At 38.9% G+C, this 26,164-nt stretch overlaps 1 protein-coding gene across 5 annotated transcripts in view; it reads right to left on the bottom strand.

Annotated features, from left to right (window-relative positions):
* SLTM (SAFB like transcription modulator) overlaps positions 1-11,829 on the bottom strand; it is a 43,569-nt gene extending 31,740 nt beyond the window's left edge. For 2 of the 5 annotated variants that reach the window (XM_055537818.1, XM_055537815.1), the window contains exons 1-2: positions 11,364-11,829; positions 10,313-10,400 (exon numbers count right to left, since the gene is read on the bottom strand). In XM_055537818.1, coding sequence (XP_055393793.1) covers positions 10,313-10,400; positions 11,364-11,525 — 250 coding nt within the window. In that variant the 5' untranslated portion in view covers positions 11,526-11,829. The remainder of the gene's footprint in view (positions 1-10,312; positions 10,401-11,363) is intronic. The other 3 variants (XM_055537814.1, XM_055537817.1, XM_055537813.1) reach the window with 2 other exon arrangements.
* Between the last annotated feature and the right edge of the window lie 14,335 nt (positions 11,830-26,164).

The raw sequence follows: 26,164 nt of genomic DNA, 5'->3' as shown, positions 1-26,164 counted from the left end.
TTCTCTAAAATACAATTCTCACACTTGACACCTCACAACCCATGATCAGCTGATGGTATACTGCCTTGTTCTGTCGGGTACCTCTTGCTCATCATTTAAATAAATACCTGAAGTACAGTGACCGCTTTTATGTTTATTTTGTGTTTCTCCAAAGGCCTAAATATTAAGTAGTGCTTTAACATGATGACTGATTTAACTGACTTAAGGCAAGTAGAAATTACTTCAGACCAAAAACTGTTAACAGCTTCCAGATAGACTACAGGCCTCCCTGACCCAACCTTCAATTTCAAAACTTTGAAAATTGGTGGTTGGAATTTTTAAAATGTTTTACACACACACATGTTTTCCACAGATCCAAGGCTAAAAGTTTGTGTTTTCAAGCAAGTCCATAAAAATCTACTTAGATAACCCATAATGTATCAGAAATGCTATTTTTAAAAAATCACAGCTCTTAAAATTTTACTATTAAGGTTTTAAAAATTTATTTATTTTGAGATGTTAATGGATGTCTTCTCCTGAAGCCAACTATTCAACCTTTCCTTGGCCTAAAACAGGAACTGCCACATACCTATCTCAAGCTTCCATGACCCCAGAGGAAAGAGTTTGGCTGTGTAGTAACTGTAAAAAAAAAAGTTAGGTTAACCCCCTTTCCCATGTCTCTTCACCAGCTCCTATCTGCCATCTAATCCCAATTGGAAATCCTTCCCATGAATGAGAGATAAAAAGGGAACAAGATACTGGTTCTTCCAGGTATGTGAAAAGATGAAGAGTAAAGAGTTTTCTTTTATCCAGTGAGGTAAAAGAGGTCTTCATACCCCTGAGGGCTTGTGTGAAACAAAAAAGAAACAAAATGTAGAACTTAGTGGCATTTGTATTTTAGAGAAAACACAAATTAGAAGCTACTACAAGGGCAATGAGGGAGATGTTCCTTCCTTAAAAAATAAAATAGTATCAGGTGAGAAAGAGCTTACTAAACTGTTCTATCACAGATCATAGAAAAAGCAAGAGAATTCCAGAAAAACATCTATTTCTGATTCAATGACTATGCTAAAGCCTTTGACTATGTGGATCACAACAAAATGTGGAAAATTCTTAAAAGAGATGGGAATATCAGACCACCTTACCTGCCTCCTGAGAAACCTGTATGCAGGTCAAGAAGCAACAGTTAGAACCAGACATGGAACAACAGTCTAGTTCCAAATTGGGAAAGAAGTATGTCAAGGCTGTATATTGTCACCCTGCTTATTTAACTTACATGCAGAGTACATCATGCGGAATGCTGGGCTGGATGAAGCACAAGCTGGAATCAAGACTGCAGAGAGAAACATCAATAACCTCAGATATGCAGATGACACCACCCTTATGGCAGAAAGTGAAGAAGGATTAAAGAGCCTCTTGATGAAAGTGAAAGAGGAGAGTGAAAAAATTGGCTTAAAACTCAACATTCAGAAAACTAAGATCATGGCATCTGGTCCCATCACTTCATGGCAAATAGATGGGGAAACAATGGAAACAGTGACAGACTTTATTTTCTTGGGCTCCAAAGTCACTGCAGACGGTGACTGCAGTCATGAAATTAATAGACACTTTCTTCTTGGGAAAAAAGCTATGACAAACCTAGACAGCATCTTAAAAAGCAGAGACATTACTTTGCTGACAAAGGTCTGTATAGTCAAAGCTGTGGTTTTTCCACTAGTCATATATGGATGTGAGAGTTGGACCATAAAGAAGGCTGAGTGTCAAAGAATTGATGCTTTTGAACTGTGGTGTTAGAGAAGACTCTTGAGAGTTCCTTGGACTGCAAGGAGATCAAACCAGTCAATCCTAAAAGAAATCAGTCCTGAATATTCATTGGAAGGAGTGGTGTTGAAGCTGAAACTCCAGTACTTGGCCACCTGATGCGAAGAGCCAACTCATTAGCAAAGACCCTGATGTTGGGAAAGATTGAAGGCAGGAGGAGAAGGGGACGGGAGAAAATGAGATGCCTGGATGGCATCACCGATTAGATGGTCACAAGTTTGAGCAACTCTGGGAGTCTGTGATGGACAGGGAAGTCTGGCATGCCGCAGTCCATGGAGTTGCAAAGAGTTGGACATGACTGAGGACTGAACTGAACTGAACTGATGATAGGCAAGATTGAAGGCAGGAGAAGAAGAGGACGACAAAGGATGAGATGGTTGGCTGGCATCACCGACTCACACACGAGTTTGAGCACGTTCCAGGAGATGGACAGAGAAGCCTGACATGCTGCAGCCAATGGGGTTGCAAAGAGTCGGAAGCGAATGAGTGACTGAACAACAACCACCACAATATAAAACCTTAAAGCTTTGAGAAGAAATAAGCTTTTTAAAGCTACAGGATTCCACCACCCACCCCCAACACCCACACCACCAAATAACCTATAGAGCAGAGCTTTTGAGTGATATTCCTTCAGATAATTTGCAAATACTATTTACTCTTTATAAATATAAAATGCATTTGTATTGTATAATTTGCAAAGCACTTTAAAAAAGTTCAGGTGATTTTCTTCTAGCACCCCACAGTAAATAGGGCAAGTAATCACAACTTTACAAAAGAGAAAATGAACCAAGGTTACACAGCCTGCCCAAGGCTAGTAAACGGCACTGTCAGACTGAGAAGCCAAGGCTTCATTTCCAGGACTAAAATTCTTTCCACTTCATCTTACTATGACCTACTTAAAAGACATTATTTTAGTAAGAAGTGGTTAACTCAATTTATAGATACCATCTTTGAAATGGAAGCCCTCAGCATAATGACAAGCTACATATACTACGCACACTCCATGGCGAGTTTCACTTGCCTTAATTTACTTAAAGGAAAACCAAATTACACTACATCAACAAAAACAACAGATGCAGTCACTACTGCTGCTCAAGCAGCTTCCACAGTGCAGGCACTAGAATACATGCTTCAGATATATCAATGCATGTACTTTATCCTCTTAACTAGCCCCCTTCTACAAAACACTGAAAAGTTAATCAGATTACAAAGCTAGTAAGGGCAGTGCTTCAGTTTAAACCCAGGTCTACTCCACTCCTCAAAAATGACAAAAGCTTAGCTACAATGTGCCAGCAGTTAAAAATGTCATCTCTTTTAGCATGAACAGAGGCTCCACAAGCCACATCTGTAAAATTTTTAAATGAGAGAGTCACAGAGATTATGTAACTTGTCCCATGACAAACAGGCAGCAAGAGACAGAGATACAGAGAAAGGTCCAAATTGCTATCCTTTATTGTTGTTAACAATTGTATCACATGAAAGCACTGGACACAATGTGTCATCAGCTTATAAACATAAAAACTAAAAGGACAAGATTTTTCAAACATACATTAATGAAACTAATAATAACCTTAAACTGACATTCTCCGCACTAATTTTTGACTGCTCTCATAATCTGTAACTGCATTTATTTACACATGCTCAATTAGCAACTATATTGTAATCTCTTCCTTTATAAAAAGTATCATCCTTCCCCTGTACAAAGATAATTCACCTCTCAGACAGCTATGATGTTCATCATCCAGCCTAGAACCTAGTACAGTGCTATATAATGAGCATTATATAGATCTTGAATGATGATGGTGTAGTTTCTAAGCTGAACGCTAGCAGTAAACAAAGTTCAGACTTTTATTCAGCCTCACTGTGACATGCCAATCAAATCAGCATCATGTACAACCCCATATTGTCAGTAAGGACTGTAAACTTGGAGTTGAATGATACTACAAAGTACATCTATAGATTCCTAACTTTTATGATGTCACAGATAAGAAATAACTCAAAAGTCAAATCCCACTTAATTCAACAAGCACCACCAGCTTAGACACATTTTTGTACAGTCAGTAACCATTTATACCTCATCTCCCATGTAAGCCTGTGCTATGAAATGTCCTATAACAAACTAATAAATGAATCTTTTGTCCTTCAAGGAATCTGGCATGTACCAAAGAAATATGAACTGGTCCAAAGGAAAGCAGCACCACCAGGATGAGGAAGCTAACTCAAAGTGCAATGTAAACAGAAGCCTAACTAATGCTTTGAGGAGCAAAACTGAAAAAGAAATTGAGCATAAAGATAGTCTGAATAGCAAAATAAAAAATGGAAGCAAAATCACTTATCACATCTCAAACTATCATAGTAGTAACATACAGCTATCTTGAAATTACATAAAATACACTGCAATGTTCTTTGCACGATTATAGAGTCAAAAGTAAAAATACACCAAAGGAAGAAGATGCTAAAACACCTCCTTATTTATGCATCGTAAGTTTGTATAGGTCCACAAACCCTTAATGAAACCACTGGGGCCAGACATGTTTTAGAACTGTCAGATTTTAAAAGAGTACAATAGTATATATACCAATTATTAATTTAAACCTCCCAATGGCTTCTGGAACAGTCTCTCAATTTATCACGGAAATAACATTATAAATAGCTTCACTTTTGCCAAACTTTTCAGAATACTTGTGTTTCAGAATTAAGAATATAGATTTCAAGATGAAAATTTGGTTTTCTCCTTATGTTCTTAAAAGGGTTGGTAATTTTCCTCTTCAAGTTCAGAATACCTCCAAAAACAAAAACAAAACAAAAAATCTACTTAGTAAGTAGAGTTTAAAGTAATTTGCCAAAAAACTTCGTGGCTGAGTAACTTCTCCACTAAATATTAACGGAAGTTATGAAACGCAGAAAAGGTTCAGTCACAAATTTCTGTTAGAGAAGAGGGAATAAGACTGAGACCAGGCCAAACAGAACAATGTTAACGTTTCCAGCAACAACCTCTCCCCAGTTGCACAAAATCTTAAAATAATCATGTACTACTGTCTTGTGTTAACTGTTTGCATGTGTTTTAGCCTCTCTTGTGTTAAAGAAATCAGATTTCTGATTTGCACATTGTGTTGAACATAGCAGTCATCCCATAGGTCATTTTATTATTTTTAAAAAGTCTACCATAAAGATAATTCATATTCACATAATAAAGTAAATCTGAAAAATACCAAATATGTATTTTAAAAATCTCTTAACTTTATCATCTAAAGACAACCAAACTGAACATCCACACATACCTGTGAACATTTGCACAAGATTTTCAAAGGCACCAAAAATGTAACTGAGTTCTTAGTGGATTACTTTTCTATCCAATCAATTAAAAGAAAGTAGTACTGCTTAACTCTCAGCATTTTTGTGCAAATCAAGTAAAGCAATATGGAAGTTTTCTGAAAACTGTATAGAGAATTTATCACATATATATGCAAATAGAGACTAATTGTGTAAGGTATAGAGAACTAACCAACAGGCAGAAAGGGATGAATGAAAATGATGCTAAATTTCAATGAGGCTAGAGCACCCAGTGGTTCTTTAGCTGCTTGAGAATCACCTGGGGAACTTTTAGAAAATACTGATTCCTGGGCCCCCCAAAGAGTAAACAAAACCAACTCTCTGGGGGGCAGGAGCCTTGTATCTGTATTTTTTAAAACTTAAATGACTCTAATGTAGGTCAGATTGAGTGTAACCAAAGAAGCTGGAGTAAGAATATGAGGAAGGTTACTATTTTCAGATTCTCCAGACTAGAGAAAATTTAAATTCTGCCTACCTTCCACAAAACACCTAGAGTAGGTATAAACTTGTATTAGTTCTCAAAAAGGTAAAAAACAAACAAACAAAAAAAATCCTTAAACATAAACCTCTTACAAGTACATGCACATGTACACATATACAGCTTAGATCAATAAAATGTAACTTCTGATAAAGTCAGAGTGGTGGAATTATGGGCAATTTTCACTTTTTTTGTACTTTTCTAGATTATCTAGTTTTAAAAATGAAAACATTTCACTTTTATGATCTGGAAAACAATTCTGTAAAGCCGTAATACAAATTATTTCAGGATACCAGAACTAGAGGCTAACTGGGACTGTGAAGTTTATGGTATGAACGGTTAACTCCTGGAATTGCACCACACTGAGGCCCTTTTACTGTCATATGTGAGATCTTAAATAAATCAGTAGATTTCAGCCGTAAACCCTAAGCCATTATTCAACCTCTTCATTAAAGTCATTTCTGATGCCACCAACTGGTAATAATGATTGCTTTTTCCTCTAATTCCTAGACAATTCACACTTCATTTTACATGAGTTCATGAAAGAGAAAGTCAGAATCTTCTGCCCTTGATTCAAAATGCCTAGAAGGTGAATGACATGGAGAAAGATATTTTCTTAAAGTACTAGAAAATTTTACCTATCTCTCCACCAAGATTGTTAATACACACCATATTTGACACAATAAAAGTAAAAAAAGTACTTGGATAATAAACATAATCCATCATATATAACTGCATAAATCGAATGCTGATTTTAAGAACAGAGGTAAAACTGCCTGATTTTGTAAAATGAAAATGACATATACAACTTTTGAGGTCAGACAATATTCTAGCAAAAGTTATTAGGCTTTCCAACACAGCAACAACTTGGTAAGGGACAAAAGGCAGGTGCCCATGATTCGTGTGTTCTAAAAGTAAGTGTATTTCACATATCAGTGTTTAAGGAGAAGCCACTAGTGTTTTTGAGAAAGGCACCTTAAAAAGAAAAATCATATATAAGATAGTAAAGACTATTAATCTCTGATACAGTGCTTCCTACAAAGAAATATGCAGTTAAAAGTAAGCACCAAAAGAAATATTTTTCAAAGCAGTTGTTAAGAAAGTCATCACATGACTCTTGGTATTCATTCAACAAATATTTTCTGAGCACCTCTTGTGTGCAAAGCAACCTGCTAGGCATTACAGAAACTAATGTAAATAAAAGACTGTCCTTACCCTCACAGAGCTTCTAGCCCAGTAGGTACCCAAAAAAGATTTCATACTTTTGGCCTCAGAATACTTCTCAATGCCACAGTTCTGATTAAAATTTCCTTAACACCCAAACATACTACAGTTAAAAAAAGTTACAGTTTACTATGATACTATATTAAATTCATTTTATGTGGTTGATTACTATATTCTTATTTGGCATACAAATTTTAGAAAGCTTAACAGAGAAAATATGTAATTAATTATACTGATTGTGTATACTGAGTATGGCACTTTACACACATAATCAAGCATTATGTCTGGATAAACCTGTAACCCAAAAATATACTCTATAGTGGGAACAAATCAGATTTTTTAAAACTTAAAGTATTGTGAGTTTCAATTCAGTTAAATACTGACTATATATACTTCTGAATATTGCACTGATTAACTACTTTAAGTAACTTTTGCCAAAGTTTAGGTGACTCTAAAGGTTGAAAATGCAAAAGAATGATATGCTATTTACAAGTGAACCAAAAGAAAGTTTACATCTATAATCTCTAAAAGAGGCTAATGAGGAGTTAGTTCTACCTGTTTAACCGCTTTCTAACACACACCCAAATAATAACCATAAATCTCACCGGTGAAGCTTTCTTCTACATAGCTAAGAGAATGAGAAAAGGTTCAGAATTGAGAACCAATTAAGCTACAAATTTCACCATACCAACTACAAGCAGATAGATTTTTACAAATATGTTAGTCATAAATATTTGGACTCACTATAACATTATCAACATTTGTTACAAATTTGTGAGTTTGTGCTTATAACAGTATTTTTAAAATATCCCACAAAATACTTAAGAATGCAGATTCCTTCTCCTTTAATCTGTCAAAACACAATCATTTTAACACAAAAAATTTTCTTAAGAAACAGGGGCTCTGCACTTGTAAGAGAACAAGCTTAATATTTCACCTAAGAAATGTTAAGACCCATGAAGCTTCTCTCGCCTTATCATTCAACACCATTTAACTTTTACTTGCTACATTAAGCCACATCATCATAAGAATTATTTATTTTGTCTAACAAGCTATTAAATGTTTTATCTTGCTTTTCTCTGCATGACTGCCTCTAAGTAAACCCTTTCATTATTCTTTTCCTATTTTATTTTAGTATGCTCAGCTGAAGAAATCTATATCAACTCAGGAACTGTGAGCTTTCCTGTTCCCTTCTTATATATCTATTTTAGCTCAACAGAAAGAATTTTTCTTCTGGCTCCTGGTTACATATAATTATTAAATTTCAGAATTAAGAGATACTTACAGATGGTCTAGTAAATTTTCCACTTTTATAAAAAAGAAGTAGACCCACTGAAAGAAAAGTAGTATGATCAAGATAAAATTATTTTCAAGACAGATACTAAGTGAAATAAGATGTGGCAAAAAGAACCTTATTTTAGAATAATATTTCATTTTAAAAATCTGTTAATTACTGATATATTTAAAGTTTCCCTATTCAAATTTGATGCCTAAAAGTTATTTCTAAACTTAAAATTTAAAATAATCTTATTTATAAGCATTTTAACTGTAAATTAATTCAAACCAGGTTCTTAGTTTGGGGTTTACATTATATTCTTTGTAATTCATAGGATTTTGAGAACAATAATAAATGGAACTCAAGGAGACAAGAACTATTTATCACACATGTCCCAGAATGAGTCTGATGAAGTACTCAGTTGTAGTCTGCTGCAGACAAATAATTAATATTGCAACTCCTAACCAAATACCACAAGATACCTTAACATCAGGATTATGGAAAAATTAAATTTCAAGTATCCTTATAATCTATACAAGAGGGAAAAATTAACATACTTATTTTATACACATACACATATATACCTATGTACATATGTATACTGAAAAACTTCTTAAAATGGTTTATTGCTGAATTTATTTCTAACGGTAAGATGAAGTTCCTAATGACTGAAAAAGAAAGGGATACACCCAGAAATTAAAAGTAGGTGAAAATAAATAAATGAGATTTACTTTACATGCTAAGTCATTAATCAGCTTAAATAACTTGGGACCACAGTGAACATACAACATCTATCAAACTACCACAATGTGCTAAATAAATGACATGAATCAAAATCATTGTAAGAAATCACTGTAAGAAACAGGGTTAATTCCTGATGTACTTATTCCTGAATTTTTTTATGCTTCCTCATTTTGAAATTGCCTCTGGGTTTGTCAGCAGAGGCTTCTCAACATGCTTCTCTAACCACAGGGAAATGTATCTCTCAAAGTGATATACTGGGCAAGAATTAAGTGAAAGCCACATATCTTCAAGGTAACTCCTGTAAACTCCATTTCCACCAGTCATTCCCTTCCTATCCTGGAAATGCTTCTTTGCCCTTTTTAATTTCCTTTGGCACAAACAGGAGACTCTTGCAAAGGTAAGAAAACTCACATAGAGAGATACCATCAAGATGTCCCTGGTCCTGATACTCATACAGATTGCTTAAGCTCAAACTTGACTATTCCCTTCTTTTCAAAGTTATTCCATTCAACCATTTTACTGTAGCTGCAATCAATCTGGTCTACAGCAGAGAGTAGCAAACGCTTCAAGCAGTAAAGAGTGTTAGGCTTAAAATGCTGCAGCTGCAAGGAAATTGTAGGTAGGTACCAGGATTCAGATACCCACACAATGCCCACCCTCTAACACTGTCCTTATGGGACAAAGCGAGAAATCGGTAGTTATTCAAATAAGGATTTCACCAACTAGAACCTTTTAAACATATCTAAGCCCAACTTACACTGTTAAAATGTTAACTTAAACCACCTTTACCTATTCACTAAATCACCATATCCCAGAAATATATTCTGGCCTAGTTTAAAAGTTAGAAAATTGAAATCTTTAATATATCCCTGTAAGTTAAAACTTTTTTTTTAAAGCTAATTAGTCATGGATTTTTGGATTCTTTTTCCCCTACCTTGTTAGTATGACTGGTGAGGTCTTTTTGAGTTTTACTGAAAATTAGAATGTATAATGGCCTAAATGCAAATTAAGTTCACCAAGACAAACAAAATAGTAAATACAAAGGTTATAAAATTTTAATATACTAGAGAAAACAGCAAGGAGCCAAGGTGAAAGATTTGGTAGGAATTCCATCAATACTCTGCCAATTGTGGGGCAAGGTAGACATGTTTTAAACCATAGTTTATTCTTCAGGTCTTCACACTATGAAGGAAGAAATATTATGAAACTTGACTTTGTAATTTATTCGGAAGCAATAAAGAACTGGTCTCACTTTCAGGACAACTTCAGCCAAATCTTAAGGGCTACTAGTCACCCAAAGCCTGGCAACAGTACTTTTCTTCCTTGACCCAACAAGGCAGAGTGCCAGAGGGAAATAGCAAAGAGTAGCACTATATAAACAGGGCAAGTAGCATAAGAGCAGAGGCAAGTTATATAACCAAAATATATTTTAAAATATGTTTATAACTCGTAACAACCTTTGCCTTTGGTTGGTTTCTTGTTTGGAGTATCAGTTGAAACAGTTAATTCAATATTATCTGGATCGCCTCCTTCCTCTTCAATAGCCTACATTAGAAAGAGAAGTTAATATGCTACACAGTCTATCTAAACTTATTTTATAAAAACGAAATGAAAAAAAATTAGCAAACCTCAAGCCTCAAGACATTAGAATTGCCAGTCATTTCATAAACCAACTTCACAAAGGAGCAATTAAACTACACAAGTGAGAGAAACTTTCAGGAGGAAATATCATTAGGTAGAAAAATCACATGGAGCTTTACACTTTACCTAGTCGAGAAAATTAACTATCACATATTATCATACTGAAAAAAACTCTAAATATTCTCAATTGCAGAAAAGTTGCTAGCTACGAAAGTAAAGAAAAGGAGCTTCCCTAATGTCTATAATGCAAACTTAGTTCTCCTCTACTGTAATTCCAACGCTCACTCAAACCAAAAAGATAATCAGGGAAGAAAAAGCAAATTATTGTGCTAATGCAAAAACTGAAAACCCAGCGGACAATCCTTTCTCTTACCCACCCATCAAATCCCACTACCAATTCCCCGCTAGTATGGGGAGAAAACGGTTGGGCACAATTAAACGGTAACTTTGCAGAAGTCACCAAAGTAACCAGTCCCTACGAGGCCAAGAAATGCACGCGCTCACCATCGCTAAAGACTGGGGACCGAGCGCCTCCCGGGTCTCCACGATCGCCCTTGGGAGGCCGCGCCGGCCGGCCGCAGCCCTCGGCAGCCTGGCGGGGACGTCCCGGGGGAGGCAGAGGCGCGCTCGGCTACGGCGGCCAGTCCCGGGCGGCTCGCGGGCCCCTGGCAGGCCCGGCCCGGCGCGCGGGGGCGGGGGTGCTGCGGGAGGGTCCTCACTCTCCCCGCGCGCGCGCGGGCGACGCCCGGAACCTCCCCACCGCACCGCACCGTGGGCCCCGGAGGCTGAGCGGCCAGGGGCTGCGGCGGTAGTGGGGGCTCTGAGGCGCGGCCTAAGCTCGCCTTCCCGGACCTCGCCGGGCCTCACCTGCTTGAGTCGGGAAACGAGCACGGTCTTGACTCCGGTGATATCAAGGTTCCGCCGTTTCAGCTCGGACTTGAGATCGATGACCCGCAGATCGGTGATCTTTTTACCTTCTGCCTGACCTGAGGCGGCCGAAGCTGCCACAGCACCGGTAGCGGCAGCCATTTTAGAAGAGCGGCGCGCTGCCAAGGCAGCGAGTGAACTGCAGGGTGGCGGCAGCGGCTCCAACTTCGACTCAGGCCTCGCCGGCCGCCGGCGCCGCGCAGCGCTGCGCACAATGAGCCGCAGGCCCCGCCCCCTGTTCGCCACCCCGGCGCAACCTGCAGCCGCCACCAGCACCCGGATGACAGGCGCGCGTGCGCACTAACGGGGTGGATAAGGGAAGGCGCTCGGCGCGCGCCGGGAAGCGGATCGCGGCCACCTGGGCGGTGCTACCCCTTACTAGGACTGGGAGATCGGGCGCGTTCAACCGCACCAACGTCTGCCGTGCCGCCGTTCCTCCGCCGCTTCGTTACACATTTTCTGGCAACGTCTCGAGTCTTGAGCAATAGCAGTGCGCCAGGCACTCTCGTCATAGATGGTTCGCGCGTTACTCAACCCGAACCAAGGGGCGTGTGCTTGCCCTAAACCTTTTCCAGGGAAATACTTTACCGGTTCTGCTGAATAATGGGGAAAATGTGGCCACCGTGCGCAGAAGAACTAGGTTCCCAGAGTTTCGTTCAAAGGCAGGAAAGAAACTCTAGGGTGGTTAATATAAAGAATATATAGGGCTGGCCTGTGTGACAAGTCCCACTAGACGTCTCATGGGAAAACATGCCTTTTTTTCCCAAGGAGGTTTAGTTTATTCTAGGGCTGCCCATCTCACTGAAAACACAAAACAGGACACCTTCCCATCTGCACTAGCCTTAGTTTGTTGTCATCTCCAGAGGTCCTGACGGCTCAACACAAAATTGATTACTGAAAAAGAAATTTGGTTTGTAAGTACTTGTTACCATTCTCGTATACCTTGTTCACTGTTTTCTCCCGTCATAATTTGGGCTTCCAGGAACAACGACCATCTTCTTATGAGGGACTACGCTGTACAAGTAACTTTAGCCAATATGATTAATCATAAAATCAAAAGCATTTATGGATTAAAACTATTCTATAAACTCCATAAATAGAATATGGCGCTTAATTCTTAGCATTTTCTGGTTTTAAAAATTCAAATTGAAGTCTGGGTCGCTTTAGATTGCCTTTTCTCATTAGCAAATTAGAGCAAAAAGAAAAACTGGACATTATACAATAATACCTGTCAGGTAAGTATTTATGGTTTATATGACTTGCAATAACCCCTTAATCCTTCTGAACCCTGTCAGGAAAATCTCTGTAAGGCTTAGAAAGATTAAATGGTTTGTACATTTTCACATAGCTGGTATGTGGCTGAACTGGTGCTGAAATCCGGTCTCCTGATTCAAAAATCCACCTCGGTCTCTATTACAAGTTGACCCACAGTCATAGAATATTAGAATTCAAAGGATCTTTAGGAATCTTTTGGCTCAATCCTCTCTCTTTCTCTCTTTTTAATAGATGAAGTTTTTTGGAGTTTAATTACTGACGGAATTGGCTCTAAACCTCAGTTCTCATGCCAGTGTCTTTTCCACTCACCACATTGCTTTCACCTTCTGTGGACACTTGTAAAGGGGGCTTATATTTGTGGTTCAGTCGCTCAGTTGTGTTGCATTCTGGGACCCCATGCACTATAGCACACCCAGGCTTCGCTGGTCCTTCACTGTCTCCTGGAGTTTGCTCAAGCTCATGTGAGTTGATGACGCTGTCCAACCATCTCATTCTCTGTCACCCTCTTCTCATGTCCTCAGTCTTTCCCAGCGTCAAGGTCTTTTCCAGTAAGTCTGCTCTTGGCATCAGGTGGCCAAAGTATTGGAGCTTCAGCTTCAGCATCCATCCTTCCAATGACTATTCCGGGTTGATTTTCTTTAGGATTGACTGGTTGGATCTCCTTGCAGTCCAAGGGACTCTTAAGAGTCTTCTCCAGCTCCATGGTTCAAAAGCATCAATTCTTTGGTGCTCAGCTTTCTTTATAGTCTAACTCCCACATCCATACATGATTACTGGAAAAACCATAGCTTTGACTAGACAATTTTGTCTGCAAAGTGGTGTCTCTGGTTTTTAATACACTCTCTAGGCTATATTAACCCAAAGATCATGTTATCTGTTGAATAAATGAGTTTTTGTCTTTTGAAAAATCTAACAGTGGAGTTATCTTAAAGTGGAGACCTGTACTTTCTGATCTGAATCACTGGAGGACACATCACCTGCCAAACTGTCAAGAATGTTTAACTTCATTATGAGAAAACAGACAAATCTAGCAGTAGAACATTGCACAAAGTAACTGTTCTGGATTCTTAAAGCAGTGCAGTTGTCTGTTGTTATCAGTGGGGGACTGGCTCCAGGAACTCCTCAGATACTCAAATCTGCAGATGCTCAAATCCTTTATATAAAATGGTATCATGTTGGGCTTAGTCATGTCTGTCTGACTCTTTGCGACCCCATGGATTGTAGCCTGCCAGGGTCTTCTGTCCATGGGGATTCTCCAGGCAAGAATATTGGAGTGGGTTGCCATTCACTTCTCCAGAGGATCTTCCCAACCCAGGGATCAAACCCAGGTCTCCCAGATTGCAAGCAGATTCTTTACTGTCTGAGCCACCAGGGAAGCCCAAGCATACTAGAGTGGGTAGCCTATCCCTTCACCACAGGATCTTCCCAACCCAGGAATTGAACCTGTGTAGCCTGTATTTGAAATGGATTCTTTACCATTTGAGCTGTATTTGCCTATTTGCACTTTCTAGGTGACTCAGTGGTAAAGAACCTGCCTGCCAAAGCAGGAGGACCCGCAGGAGACGTCAGTTCGATCCCTGGGTAGGGAAGATCCCCTCAAGCAGGGAGTGGCTATCCACCCCGTATTCTTGCCTGGGAAATCCCATGGAAAGAGGAGCATGGCAGGCTACAGTCCATGGGGCCGCAAAGAGTCAGACTCAACACACACACATTTGCATATAACCTGTGCACATCCTCCTGCATCTCTTACATCATCTTTAGATTACTTATAATATCTACTACAATGCAAATGATGTATACATAATTTTAAATACAATGTGAATGCTATATAAAGAGTTATCAGTACATGTAAAATTCAAGTTTTGCTTTTTGGAAATTTCTGGAATTTGGGGGGGAATATTTTTGATCCAGCATCAGTTGAATCCATGGCTATGGAGGTCCTGACTGTATTGTGAAAGTAAAAATAGTAGGGCACTTCTTGAATAAAGATGGCTAAAGAAATATGGTAACTAAATTTTATCTATCACTGTTGTTTGGATCCTGTATCAAAGACTGAAAAAGCTGCTAAATGGACAACTGGGAAATTTGGTTTTGTGTTAGATTGTGTTATGGTATCAATGTTAAATATCTGGAGTGTTATATCATGGTTATTTTTTAGAATGTCCAAGTTCTTCAGAGATACTTGCTAAAGTTCTTAGAAGTGAAGTGTAGTTCTGTCTGCAATTTATTTTCAAATGGAAAAGGTGGGCAGGAGTGCAGTGTGAGAGAGAAAAAGAGAGAGAACATACAAATGAGTTATAATAACTGTGGAGATGAATGTGACAAAATAAGGCAAAATTAATTAGGAAATCTAGATGCACGGCATAAGGTTGTTCATGGTATACTGTTTATATTTTTTTATAAGTTTGAAGTAATTAAAATTAAGTTGGGGGAAACCCATGTTGTTGATATTCAATCGTAAAGTTCTGTCCAACTCTTTGTGACTCCATGGACTGCATGCAGCACACAAGGCTTCCCTGTCCTTCACTATCTCCAGAAGTTTGCTCAGATTCATGTCCCATTGATTTGGTGATGCTATCTAACTATCTCATCCTCTGTTGCCCCCTTCTCCTCCTTCCCTCAGTCTTTCCCAGCATCAGGGTCCTTTTCAATGAATCCACTCTTCACATCAGGTGGCCACAGTCTTGGAGCTTCAGCTTCAACATCACTCCTTCCAATAAATATTCAGGGTTGATTTCCTTTAGGATTGACTGGTTTGATCTCCTTGCTGTCCAAGGAGTACCACAATTCTCCAGTACCACAATTTGAAAAAGCATAAATTCTTTGGCACTCAGACTTTTAAGGCATAATCTTTTATTGATTATGTGTTTTTAAAGACATAATCAATCATGAAAACACATCTAAAATTGCAAATGTAGCTAGGGGGATGAAAGAGAAACATACAGTGTTCTGAGAGCCTATAGTAGGAAAAGTTAACCCTTGTAGGGCTGATAGAATGATCCTTATATTATGAAAGAGAAACCTGAGGTTCAAAAATGTTAATAAGGGACTTTTCTGTTGGTCCAGTGGTTAAAACTCCAGCTTCCAATGCAGTGGGCCTGGGTTTGATCCCTGGTCAGGGAACTAAGATCCCACGTACTGCACAGTCAAAAAAAATTTTTTAATTTAAAGAAAAATGTCAATAAGTAGTCTAAAACATAGAGTTAGTAAGTAGAAAATCTAGGATGATTCCAAACCTATTGCAATTTTTTCTGTAACATCTTGTTTTCCATCCAAGTTTATTTGCATTCCCTGAAAAGTTTTTTTTCCTTCCTCCTAATGCTAAGCCCCAATATATACTATTCAATCTTTTTTATTTTTGAGCCATCTTACTCTCTGTTTACCATCTTCCTGTCCAAAGTCAATTGTTCCTTACTCCTACTTTCAAGTAGGCCTTTGTGGTGGTGGTTTAGTTGCTAAGTCATGCCCAAGTCTTCTCGATCCCATGGACTTTCTCCTACCAGGGTCCTCTTGGGATTTCCCAGGCCAAGAATACTGGAGTGGGTTGCCATTTCCTTCTCCAGGGCATCTCCCAACCCAGGGATTGAACCTGTGTCTACTGCATTGCAGGCAGATTCTTCACAAGCTGAGCCACCAGGGAAGCCCTCAGGTAGGCCTTAAAACCTTTTATATCATGAAATATCCTTGCTTGACCTCCATATTTACTGTTGGCAATAGTTGTATCATTGTATCCATCTCCTAATGGAGCTCTTCAGGTAATGACAGAGGAGGTAAATCAGATAAGTGTCCTCTCTGAAAATAACAAAAATGCTTGTTCCATACAAATACATAGTTTCAGTTCAGTTCAGTTGCTCAATCATGTCCGACTCTTTGCAACCCCATGAATCGCAGCACGCCAGGCCTCCCTGTCCATCACCAACTCCCAGAGTTCACTCAGACTCACGTCCATCGAGTCGGTGATGCCATCCAGCCATCTCATCCTCTGTCGTCCCCTTCTCCTCCTGCCCCAATCCCTCCCAGTATGAGAGTCTTTTCCAATGAGTCAACTCTTCGAATGAGGTGGCCAATGTACTGGAGTTTCAGCTTTAGCATCATTCCTTCCAATGAAAACCCAGGACTGATCTCCTTTAGGATGGACTGGTTGGATCACCTTGCAGTCCAAGGGACTCTCAAGAGTTTTCTCCAACACCACGGTTCAAAAGCATCAATTCTTCAGCACTCAGCTTTCTTCACAGTCCAACTCTCACATCCATATATGACCACAGGAAAAACCATAGCCTTGACTAGACGAACCTTTGTTGGCAAAGTAATGTCTCTGCTTTTGAATATGCTATCTAGGTTGGTCGTAACTTTCCTTCCAAGGAGTAAGCGTCTTTTAATCTCATGGCTGTAGTCACCATCTGCAATGATTTTGGACCCCCCAAAATAAAGTCTGACACTGTTTCCACTGTTTCCCCATCTATTTCCCATGAAGTGATGGGACCGGATGCCATGATCTTCATTTTCTGAATGTTGAGCTTTAAGCCAACTTTTTCACTCTCCTCTTTCACTTTCATCAAGCAGCTTTTTCGTTCCTCTTCACTTTCTGCCATAAGGGTGCTGTCATCTGCATATCTGATTGATTTGCTGAGTTATTGATATTTCTCCCGGCAATCTTGATTCCAGCTTGTGCTTCTTCCAGCCCAGCATTTCTCATGATGTATTCTGCATATAAGCAAAATAAGCAGGGTGATGATATACAGCCTTGACATACTCCTTTTCCTATTTGGAACCAGTCTGTTGTTCCATGTCCAGTTCTAACTTGCTTCCTGACCTGCATACAGATTTCTCAAGAGGCGGGTCAGGTAGTCTGGTATTCCCATCTCTTTCAGAATTTTCCACAGTTTATTGTGATCCACACAGTCAAAAGCTTTGGCATAGTCAATAAAGCAGAAATAGATGTTTTTCTGGAATTCTCTTGCTTTTTCAATCATCCAAAGGTGTTGGCAATTTGATCTCTGGTTTCTCTGCCTTTTCTAAAACCAGCTTGAACATCTGGAAGTTCATGGTTCACATATTGCTGAAGCCTGGCTTGGAGAATTTTAAGCATTACTTTACTAGCGTGTGAGATGAGTGCAATTGTGCCGTAGTTTGAGCATTCTTTGGCTTTGCCTTTCTTTGGGATTGGAATGAAAACTGACCTTTTCCAGTCCTGTGGCCACTGCTGAGTTTTCCAAATTTGCTGGCATATTGAGTGCAGCACTTCCACAGCATCATCTTTCCAGATTTGAAATAGCTCAACTGGAATTCCATCACCTCCACTAGCTTTGTTCATAGTGAAGCTTTCTAAGGCCCACTTGACTTCACATTCCAGAATGTCTGGCTCTAGGTGAGTGATCACACCATCGTGATTGTTTGGCTCATGAAGCTCTTTTTTGTACAGTTCTGTGTATTCTTGCCACCTCTTCTTAATATCTTCTGCTTCTGTTAGGTCCATACCATTTCTGTCCTTTATTGAGCCTATCTTTGCATGAAATGTTCCCTTGTATCTCTAATTATCTTGAAGAGATCTCTAGTCTCTCCCATTGTATTTTTTCCTCTATTTCTTGGCATTGATTGCTGAGGAAGGCTTTCTTATCTCTTCTTGCTATTCTTTGGAACTCTGCATTCAAATAGGGATATCTTTCCTTTTCTCCTTTGCTTTTCCCTTCTCTTCTTTTCACAGCTATTTGTAAGCCCTCCTCAGACAGCCATTTTGCTTTTTTTGCGTTTTTTTTTTCCATGGGGATGGTCTTGGTCCCTGTCTCCAGTACAGTGTCACGAACCTCGGTCCATGGTTCATCAGGCATTCTATCAGATCTGCTGCTGCTGCTGCTAAGTCGCTTCAGTCGTGTCCTACTCTGTGCGACCCCATAGATGGTAGCCCACCAGGCTCCCCTGTCCCTGGGATTCTCCAGGCAAGAACACTGGAGTGGGTTGCCATTTCCTTCTCCAATGCATGAAAGTGAAAAGTGAAAGGGAGGTCGCTCAGTCGTGTCCGACTCTAGCGAGCCCGTGGACTGCAGCCTACCAGGCTTCTCTGTCCATGGGATTTTCTAGGCAAAAGTACTGGAGTGGAGTGCCGTTGCCTTCTCCTATCATATCTAGTCCCTTGCAAAATACAAATAGTTCAAACAAAAACAAATGTTTGTATTTGTTGCAAACAAATAGATAGTTCAAATCTTCTATGTCCTTACCAATTTTCTGTCTGCCTGTTATATTAATTACTGTGAGAGGTGGGTTAAGATTTTGCCAAGAATGTGGATTTGTTGATTTTCATTGTAGAGCTGTCAAAGGTTACTTTATATATTTTAAAGCTTTGGTTTTGGTGCATACAAAAATACAGTTGTTAAATCTCAGTCATTGTTAAGTGAGCCTTTTTTCTTTAATGGATTTTTTTCTCCCTTTGATACTGTACTAGCTGTCCCTTGGCTAGTGTTTACAAAGTTTTGCCTTCAGCCTTTATTGTGTGTTTCTTAAATGTGCTTTTCTAACTAACATACAGTTGGCTTTGTTTATTTAATCTAGGCTGACAACCATTTCTTTTACCTGAAATATTTAATACAGTAATAGTTAATGTAATCACTCTTAAATTTGGATGTATGTCAGGGTTTTCCAGAGAAACAGAACTATTATCCAGTGTGTGTGTGTGTGTACGCACACTTGGCTTCTACAATTATGGAGGCTGAGAAATTGCAAGATCTGGTATCAGCAATCTGGACATATGTCTTCATATATGTTTTTTAGAAATATATCCTACTTGGTCTTTGTTGAACTTCCTAAATCTATAGATCAAGAAGACATCCTGACTTTACACCCAGGAAAGCCAATGACATAAGTAAAAGCCTGAGAACCAGTGGAGCCAGAGGTATAAATCCAAGTTCACGTGCAGAAGACTGATATCCCAACTCAAAACAGGCAGGCTTGATCTGAGGGTTAGTGTTCAGATCTGTCTCTCCTCAAAGATCCTATTAGAAGAATATTATTATGACCTTAGATTAAGAAAAAAATTATTTATAATGACACAAAAAGACTAGCTACAAAAGAAAAGATTGATATATTTGACTACACTAAAATTAAGAATTTTGCTCATCAGAAGATACTATTGAGAGAGTCAAAATTGGTACAGGGTTCCCACATACCCTTCATCCAGTTTCTCCAAATGGTTTCATCGTCCGCAACTACAACAAAGTATCAGAATCAGGAAATGTATGTTGCTATGATGCATGTGTATAATCTACGGCATTTTGTCATACACAAGTTCATGCAACCACCGCTACCATCGAGATACAGAAGTGTTCCTTCAGCACAGACGTCTCCCTTGTGCTACTACTTTAGTAGCGCGGCTACTCCTCTCCCCCACCCCCACCAGCCCTAATCCCTGGCAACCACTTACCTATTCTAACTTTTTATAATTTATTTGAAGAATGTTACAGAAGTGGAATCAGTGAAATGGTCTCTTTTTTTTTTTTCACTCAGCATAAGTCCCTTGAGATGCAAGATGTTACATGTACTAATAATTTTTATTTTCATTTATATTGTTTAGTATTCCATAGTATGGAGGTACCACAGTTTGTTACTAACTCACTTATTGAAAAAAAGACTTTGGTTAATTTTGGCCTTTCACTATCACAAATTAGCTGCATTTTACACTTCTGTAAAAATTTGCATGTGGGCTCAAGTCATTTCCCTCACACAAAGGCATGAGCATGTGAATGCTGTGTCAAAAACAAACAGTTAATATCTCTAATTTAAAAAGAACTTCCAAAAGTAGAGAAGAAAAAGTTATACCGTATATATGTTTCAATTTTTAGTAAACAGCCACACTTTTATAGTGTGGCTATACGATTTTATAGTCCCATTAGCAATTTCTGAGACATCCAAGTAGTATGCATATAAGTCCTCTTTTAGATATATAACTTTCAAATATTTTCTCTTATTCGCTATCTTGTACCATATTTTTTTTTTTCAAAGAACAGGACTTTTAAGCTGTTCTTAAGGCCAGTCTGTCATTCCTTTCATGATTAATGCTTTTTGCATCGTGTCTAAAAATAGTTGCCTACCCAAGGACACAAAGATTTTTATCTGATGTTTTCTTCTGAAGGTACTATAGTTTTAATTCTTAAGCTTCTGATCCATTTTAAGTTAATTTTTGTATATGTTGTGAAATAATAGTCAAAATTCATTTTATTACATGAATGACCCCATTGAATGACCTTGGCACGTTGTGGAAAACCCACTGAACATATATGTTTTGAACTATTACTGAACTCTCTGGGTGTTCCATTGAGCTATGTGTCTATCCTTAAAAGACTGCCACATTGTCTTGATTATTGTAACCTTATCATAATAAGGTCCTTTACACCAAATTAATCCATAGATTCAACCCAGTTTCAACTAAAATCCCATGCTTTTTGGATAGAAATTGGAACACTGATTCTCAAATGTATATGGAAATGTAAAGGACCTTGAATAGCAAAACAGTTTTTCAAAGTGAAGAAATCTGGGTACTCAATCCCAGGGCTTATTATTATAGTAATATTTTAAGGAGTTAGGCAAGGATTTCACTGTGGTGTCGATCTCCTCAGCTTCTTTCTCTTCATGAAATTCACCATGATAATCATTACAGGTATGTTATTAAGAACGCTGCTTACTGTCACACAGGATTCCTTTAATATTATCTCTTAATAATAATACTCGTTTCTAGTTTCAACATAAGGAAGATTCCTGATTCTTCTGAGCTATATTACCTGTTGATACTTGTGAGTCTTGTAGCTGATTGCATTTCCCGATTGCCTTCGGCTGAAAGGAATCTAAAGCTAGATTTGTGGCTCTTGTCTAGAATTTGTCCAATATTCTATGGTATGTATTTCTGTATCACAACTATCTCTGGGTAAATTTTCCTATCATTTATTTTTCATTGGTTCTCTACAGTCTAATTCTATTTAGGTTTCTACCCTGGTATTCCATGTGTTCATGTAAACTCTTGCAAATACTATTAGAGAATAGGACTGGGAATGTTTAAACATGTAAGTAAATGTAATAAAGTATGGTTCATTTAAAGTGGCACTTAGGGCTTCCCTGGTGGCTCAGTGATAATGAATCTGCCTGCCAGTGCAGGAGACACAGGTTCAATCCCTAACCTGGGAGGATCCCACATGTCACGGAACAACTAATCCCTGGGCTAAAACTATTGAGCACTCTGCCCTGGAGCCCGCGTGCCACAACTACTGAGTCCATGTGCGGCAGCTACTGAAGCCTGTGTGCCCTAGAGCCTGTGCTCCACAACGGGACAGCCACGATGAGAAGCCTGGGCACCAAAACTTGGAGAGTAGCCCTGCTCACACTTTTCAGAGAAAGTCCATGCAGCAACGAAGACCCAGGACAGCCAAGAATAAAATAAATAATTATTTTAAAAATATAAATAAAATGGCACTTATGGCAAAGAATTAGTGTGTATTTCACATTGAGAATTCAGTTTCAAAATTTTAGATTGCATCACTGTCTCATTATTAAGACAGGTTTTGTTGCATAAACCAAAGGTGAAGCAGTGGAAAATATTTTTAACGTGAATCATCTTGTCTTTGTGTACTGCTTAACACTTAATATTGACCATGGTCAAGTAATTTAAATTTTCTCAGCCATAATTATCTCATTTATAATGTGAATGAAGTTGACTTAATGATCAGTTGGAGGAGATGGTACCTCTTAGATGAAAAAACAGATTATTCAGTTCAGTCGCTCAGTCGTGTCCGACTGTTTGGGACCCCATGAATCGCAGCACACCAGGCCTCCCTGTCCATCACCAACTCCCGGAGTTCACTCAGACTCATGTCCATCGAGTCAGTGATGCCATCCAGCCATCTCATTCTCTGTCGTCCCCTTCTCCTCCTGCCCCCAATCCCTCCCAGTATGAGAGTCTTTTCCAATGAGTCAACTCTTCGCATGAGGTGGCCAAAGTACTGGAGTTTCAGCTTTAGCATCATTCCTTCCAAAGAAATCCCAGGGCTGATCTCCTTCAGAATGGACTGGTTGGATCTCCTTGCAGTCCAAGGGACTCTCAAGAGTCTTCTCCAACACCACAGTTCAAAAGCATCAATTCTTTGGTGCTCAGCCTTCTTCACATTCCAACTCTCACATCCATATATGACCACAGGAAAAACCATAGCCTTGACTAGACGAACCTTTGTTGGCAAAGTAATGTCTCTGCTTTTGAATATGCTATCTAGGTTGGTCATAACTTTCCTTCCAAGGAGTAAGCGTCTTTTAATTTTATGGCTGCAGTCACCATCTGCAGTGATTCTGGAGCCCAGAAAAATAAAGTCTGACACTGTTTCCACTGTTTCCCCATCTATTTCCCATGAAGTGATGGGACCGGATGCCATGATCTTCATTTTCTGAATGTTGAGCTTTAAGCCAACTTTTTCGCTCTCCTCTTTCACTTTCATCAAGCAGCTTTTTAGTTCCTCTTCACTTTCTGCCATAAGGGTGCTGTCATCTGCATATCTGAGGTTATTGATATTTCTCCCAGCAATCTTGATTCCAGCTTGTGTTTCTTCCAGTCCAGTGTTTCTCATGATGTACTCTGCATATAAGTTAAATAAGCAGGGTGACAATATACAGCCTTGACGTACTCCTTTTCCTATTTGGAACCAGTCTGTTGTTCCATGTCCAGTTCTAACTGTTGCTTCCTGACCTGCATACAGATTTCTCAAGAGGCAGATCAGGTGGTCTGGTATTTCCATCTCTTTCAGAATTTTCCACAGTTTATTGTGATCCACATAGTCAAAGGCTTCAGCATAGTCAATAAAGCAGAAGTAGATGTTTTCCTGGAACTCTCTTGCTTTTTCCGTGATCCAGTGGATGTTGGCAATTTGATCTCTGGTTCCTCTGCCTTTTCTAAAACCAGCTTGAACATCAGGAAGTTCACGGTTCACATATTGCTGAAGCCTGGCTTGGAGAATTTTGAGCATTACTTTACTAGCGTGTGAGATGAGTGCAATTGTGCTGTAGTTTGAGCATTCTTTGGCATTGCCTTTCTTTGGGATTGGAATGAAAACTGACCTTTTCCAGTCCTGTGGCCACTGCTGAGTTTTCCAAATTTGCTGGCATATTGAGTGCAGCACTTTCACAGCATCATCTTTCAGGATTTGAAATAGCTCAACTGGAATTCCATCACCTCCACTAGCTTTGTTTGTAGTGATGCTTTCTAAGGCCCACTTGACTTCACATTGCAGGATGTCTGGCTCTAGGTCAGTGATCACACCATCGTGATTATCTGGGTTGTGAAGATCTTTTTTGTACAGTTGTTCTGTGTATTCTTGCCACCTCTTCTTGATATCTTCTGCTTCTGTTAGGTCCATACCATTTCTGTCCTTTATTGAGCCCATCTTTGCATGAAATGTTCCCTTGGTATCTCTAATTTTCTTGAAGAGATCTCTAGTCTTTCCCATTCTGTTGTTTTCCTCTATTTCTTGGCATTGATCGCTGAGGAAGGCTTTCTTATCTCTTCTTGCTATTCTTTGGAACTCTGCATTCAGATGTTTATATCTCTCCTTTTCTCCTTTGCTTTTTGCTTCTCTTCTTTTCACAGCTATTTGTAAGGTCTTCCCAGACAGCCATTTTGCTTTTTTGCATTTCTTTTCCATGGGGATGGTCTTGATCCCTGTCTCCTGTACAATATCACAAGCCTCAGTCCATAGCTCATCAGGCACTCTATCAGATCTAGGCCCTTAAATCTATTTCTCACTTCCACTGTGTAATCATAAGGGATTTGATTTAGGTCATACCTGAATGGTCTAGTGGTTTTCCCTACTTTCTTCAATTTAAGTCTGAATTTGGCAATAAGTTCATGATCTGAGCCACAGTCAGCTCCTGGTCTTGTTTTTGCTGACTGTATATAGCTTCTCCATCTTTGGCTGCAAAGAATATAATCAATCTGATTTTGGTGTTGACCATCTGGTGATGTCCATGTGTAGAGTCTTCTCTTGTGTTGTTGGAAGAGGGTGTTTGTTATGATGAGTGCATTTTCTTGGCAAAACTCTATTAGTCTTTGCCCTGCTTCATTCTGTATTCCAAGGCCAAATTTGCCTTTACTCCAGGTGTTTCTTGACTTCCTACTTTTGCATTCCAGTCCCCTATAATGAAAAGGACATCTTTTTGGGTGTTAGTTCTAAAAGGTCTTGTAGGTCTTCATAGAACCGTTCAACTTCAGCTTCTTCAGCGTTACTGGTTGGGGCATAGACTTGGATTACTGTGATATTGAATGGTTTGCCTTGGAAACGAACAGAGATCATTCTGTTGTTTTTGAGATTGCATCCAAGTACTGCATTTCGGACTCCTTTGTTCTGGGATATTGGAAAGCTATCTGATCTCTGTAGGGTTTACTTTACTCTGGTGGAAAATAAGATGACTGAACTAGATGATCCTTAAGACCCTTTACAACTCTTTTTTTTTTTTTAAGTTTATTTTTGTGCTGAGTCTTTGTTGCTGCTCCGGCTTTTTCTAGTTTCAGAGAGCAGGGGCTACCCTCTAGTCGCAGTATGCGGGCTTCTCATTGTGGTTGTTTCTCTTGTTCTGGAGCTCTGGCTATGTGAGCTTCAGTATTTGTGATGCACAGGCTTAGTTGCCCCGCAGCATGTGGGATCCTCCCCAACCAGAGATCAAACCGGAGTCCTTTGCTTTGCAAGGTGGATTCCCAACCACTGGACCACCAGGGAAGCTCCCCTTTACAACTCTTAATTGAATTATTCAACAAATATTTATACAAAACTGAGTAAAACAAAGGACTTAGCCTTTAGAAGGTCACAGTACGTTTAGAGGGTAAATGGATTATTAAATTATTAAATAATAATTTATTATTAAATTAAAGTATCCCCCTCTAGTAGGGGATAGAAACATAATTTCATTGAGACAGAAAGGGAATTATGGGCTCTAATTGCAAAGGCAGAGGGAAATTCAGCCTGTGATAGTGACTTTCTTTGTTCCTTATTTTAGGGGGAAAGTCATTAGTGTTTTACTATTAAGGATGATATTAGCTGTAGGTGTTTTATAGATTTTTTTCCTAGATTGAGGAAGGTTTTCCCCAACCATTTTTCATTTGCTGTGAGTTATCATGAGTGGATGTTGAATTTTGTCGATTTTTTTCTGGATCATTTGAAATAATCATCTAGTTTTTCTTTCATAGTGTGAAAATATGGTGAATTACATTGACTGATTTTTGTATTATTATATAAACCATTCTTGTGATTAAGCCATGATATAGTATCCATGTTTATGTATCACCAAATTTGATTTGCTAAAATTTGGTTAAGGATTTTTGCACCTATGTTCATGAGGGATATTGTTCTAAATTTCCTTTTAATATGTTTGGCATTGATTTAGGGCAATGCTGGCCCCATAGAATGAGTTGAGTTACATTCAATCACCTATTTTCTTTTTTTTTTTTT

The sequence above is a fragment of the Bubalus kerabau genome, chromosome 10 (genome assembly GCF_029407905.1).
Source record: "Bubalus kerabau isolate K-KA32 ecotype Philippines breed swamp buffalo chromosome 10, PCC_UOA_SB_1v2, whole genome shotgun sequence".
NCBI lineage: Eukaryota > Metazoa > Chordata > Mammalia > Artiodactyla > Bovidae > Bubalus > Bubalus kerabau.
This window is presented reverse-complemented; position numbering and strand designations above follow the sequence as displayed.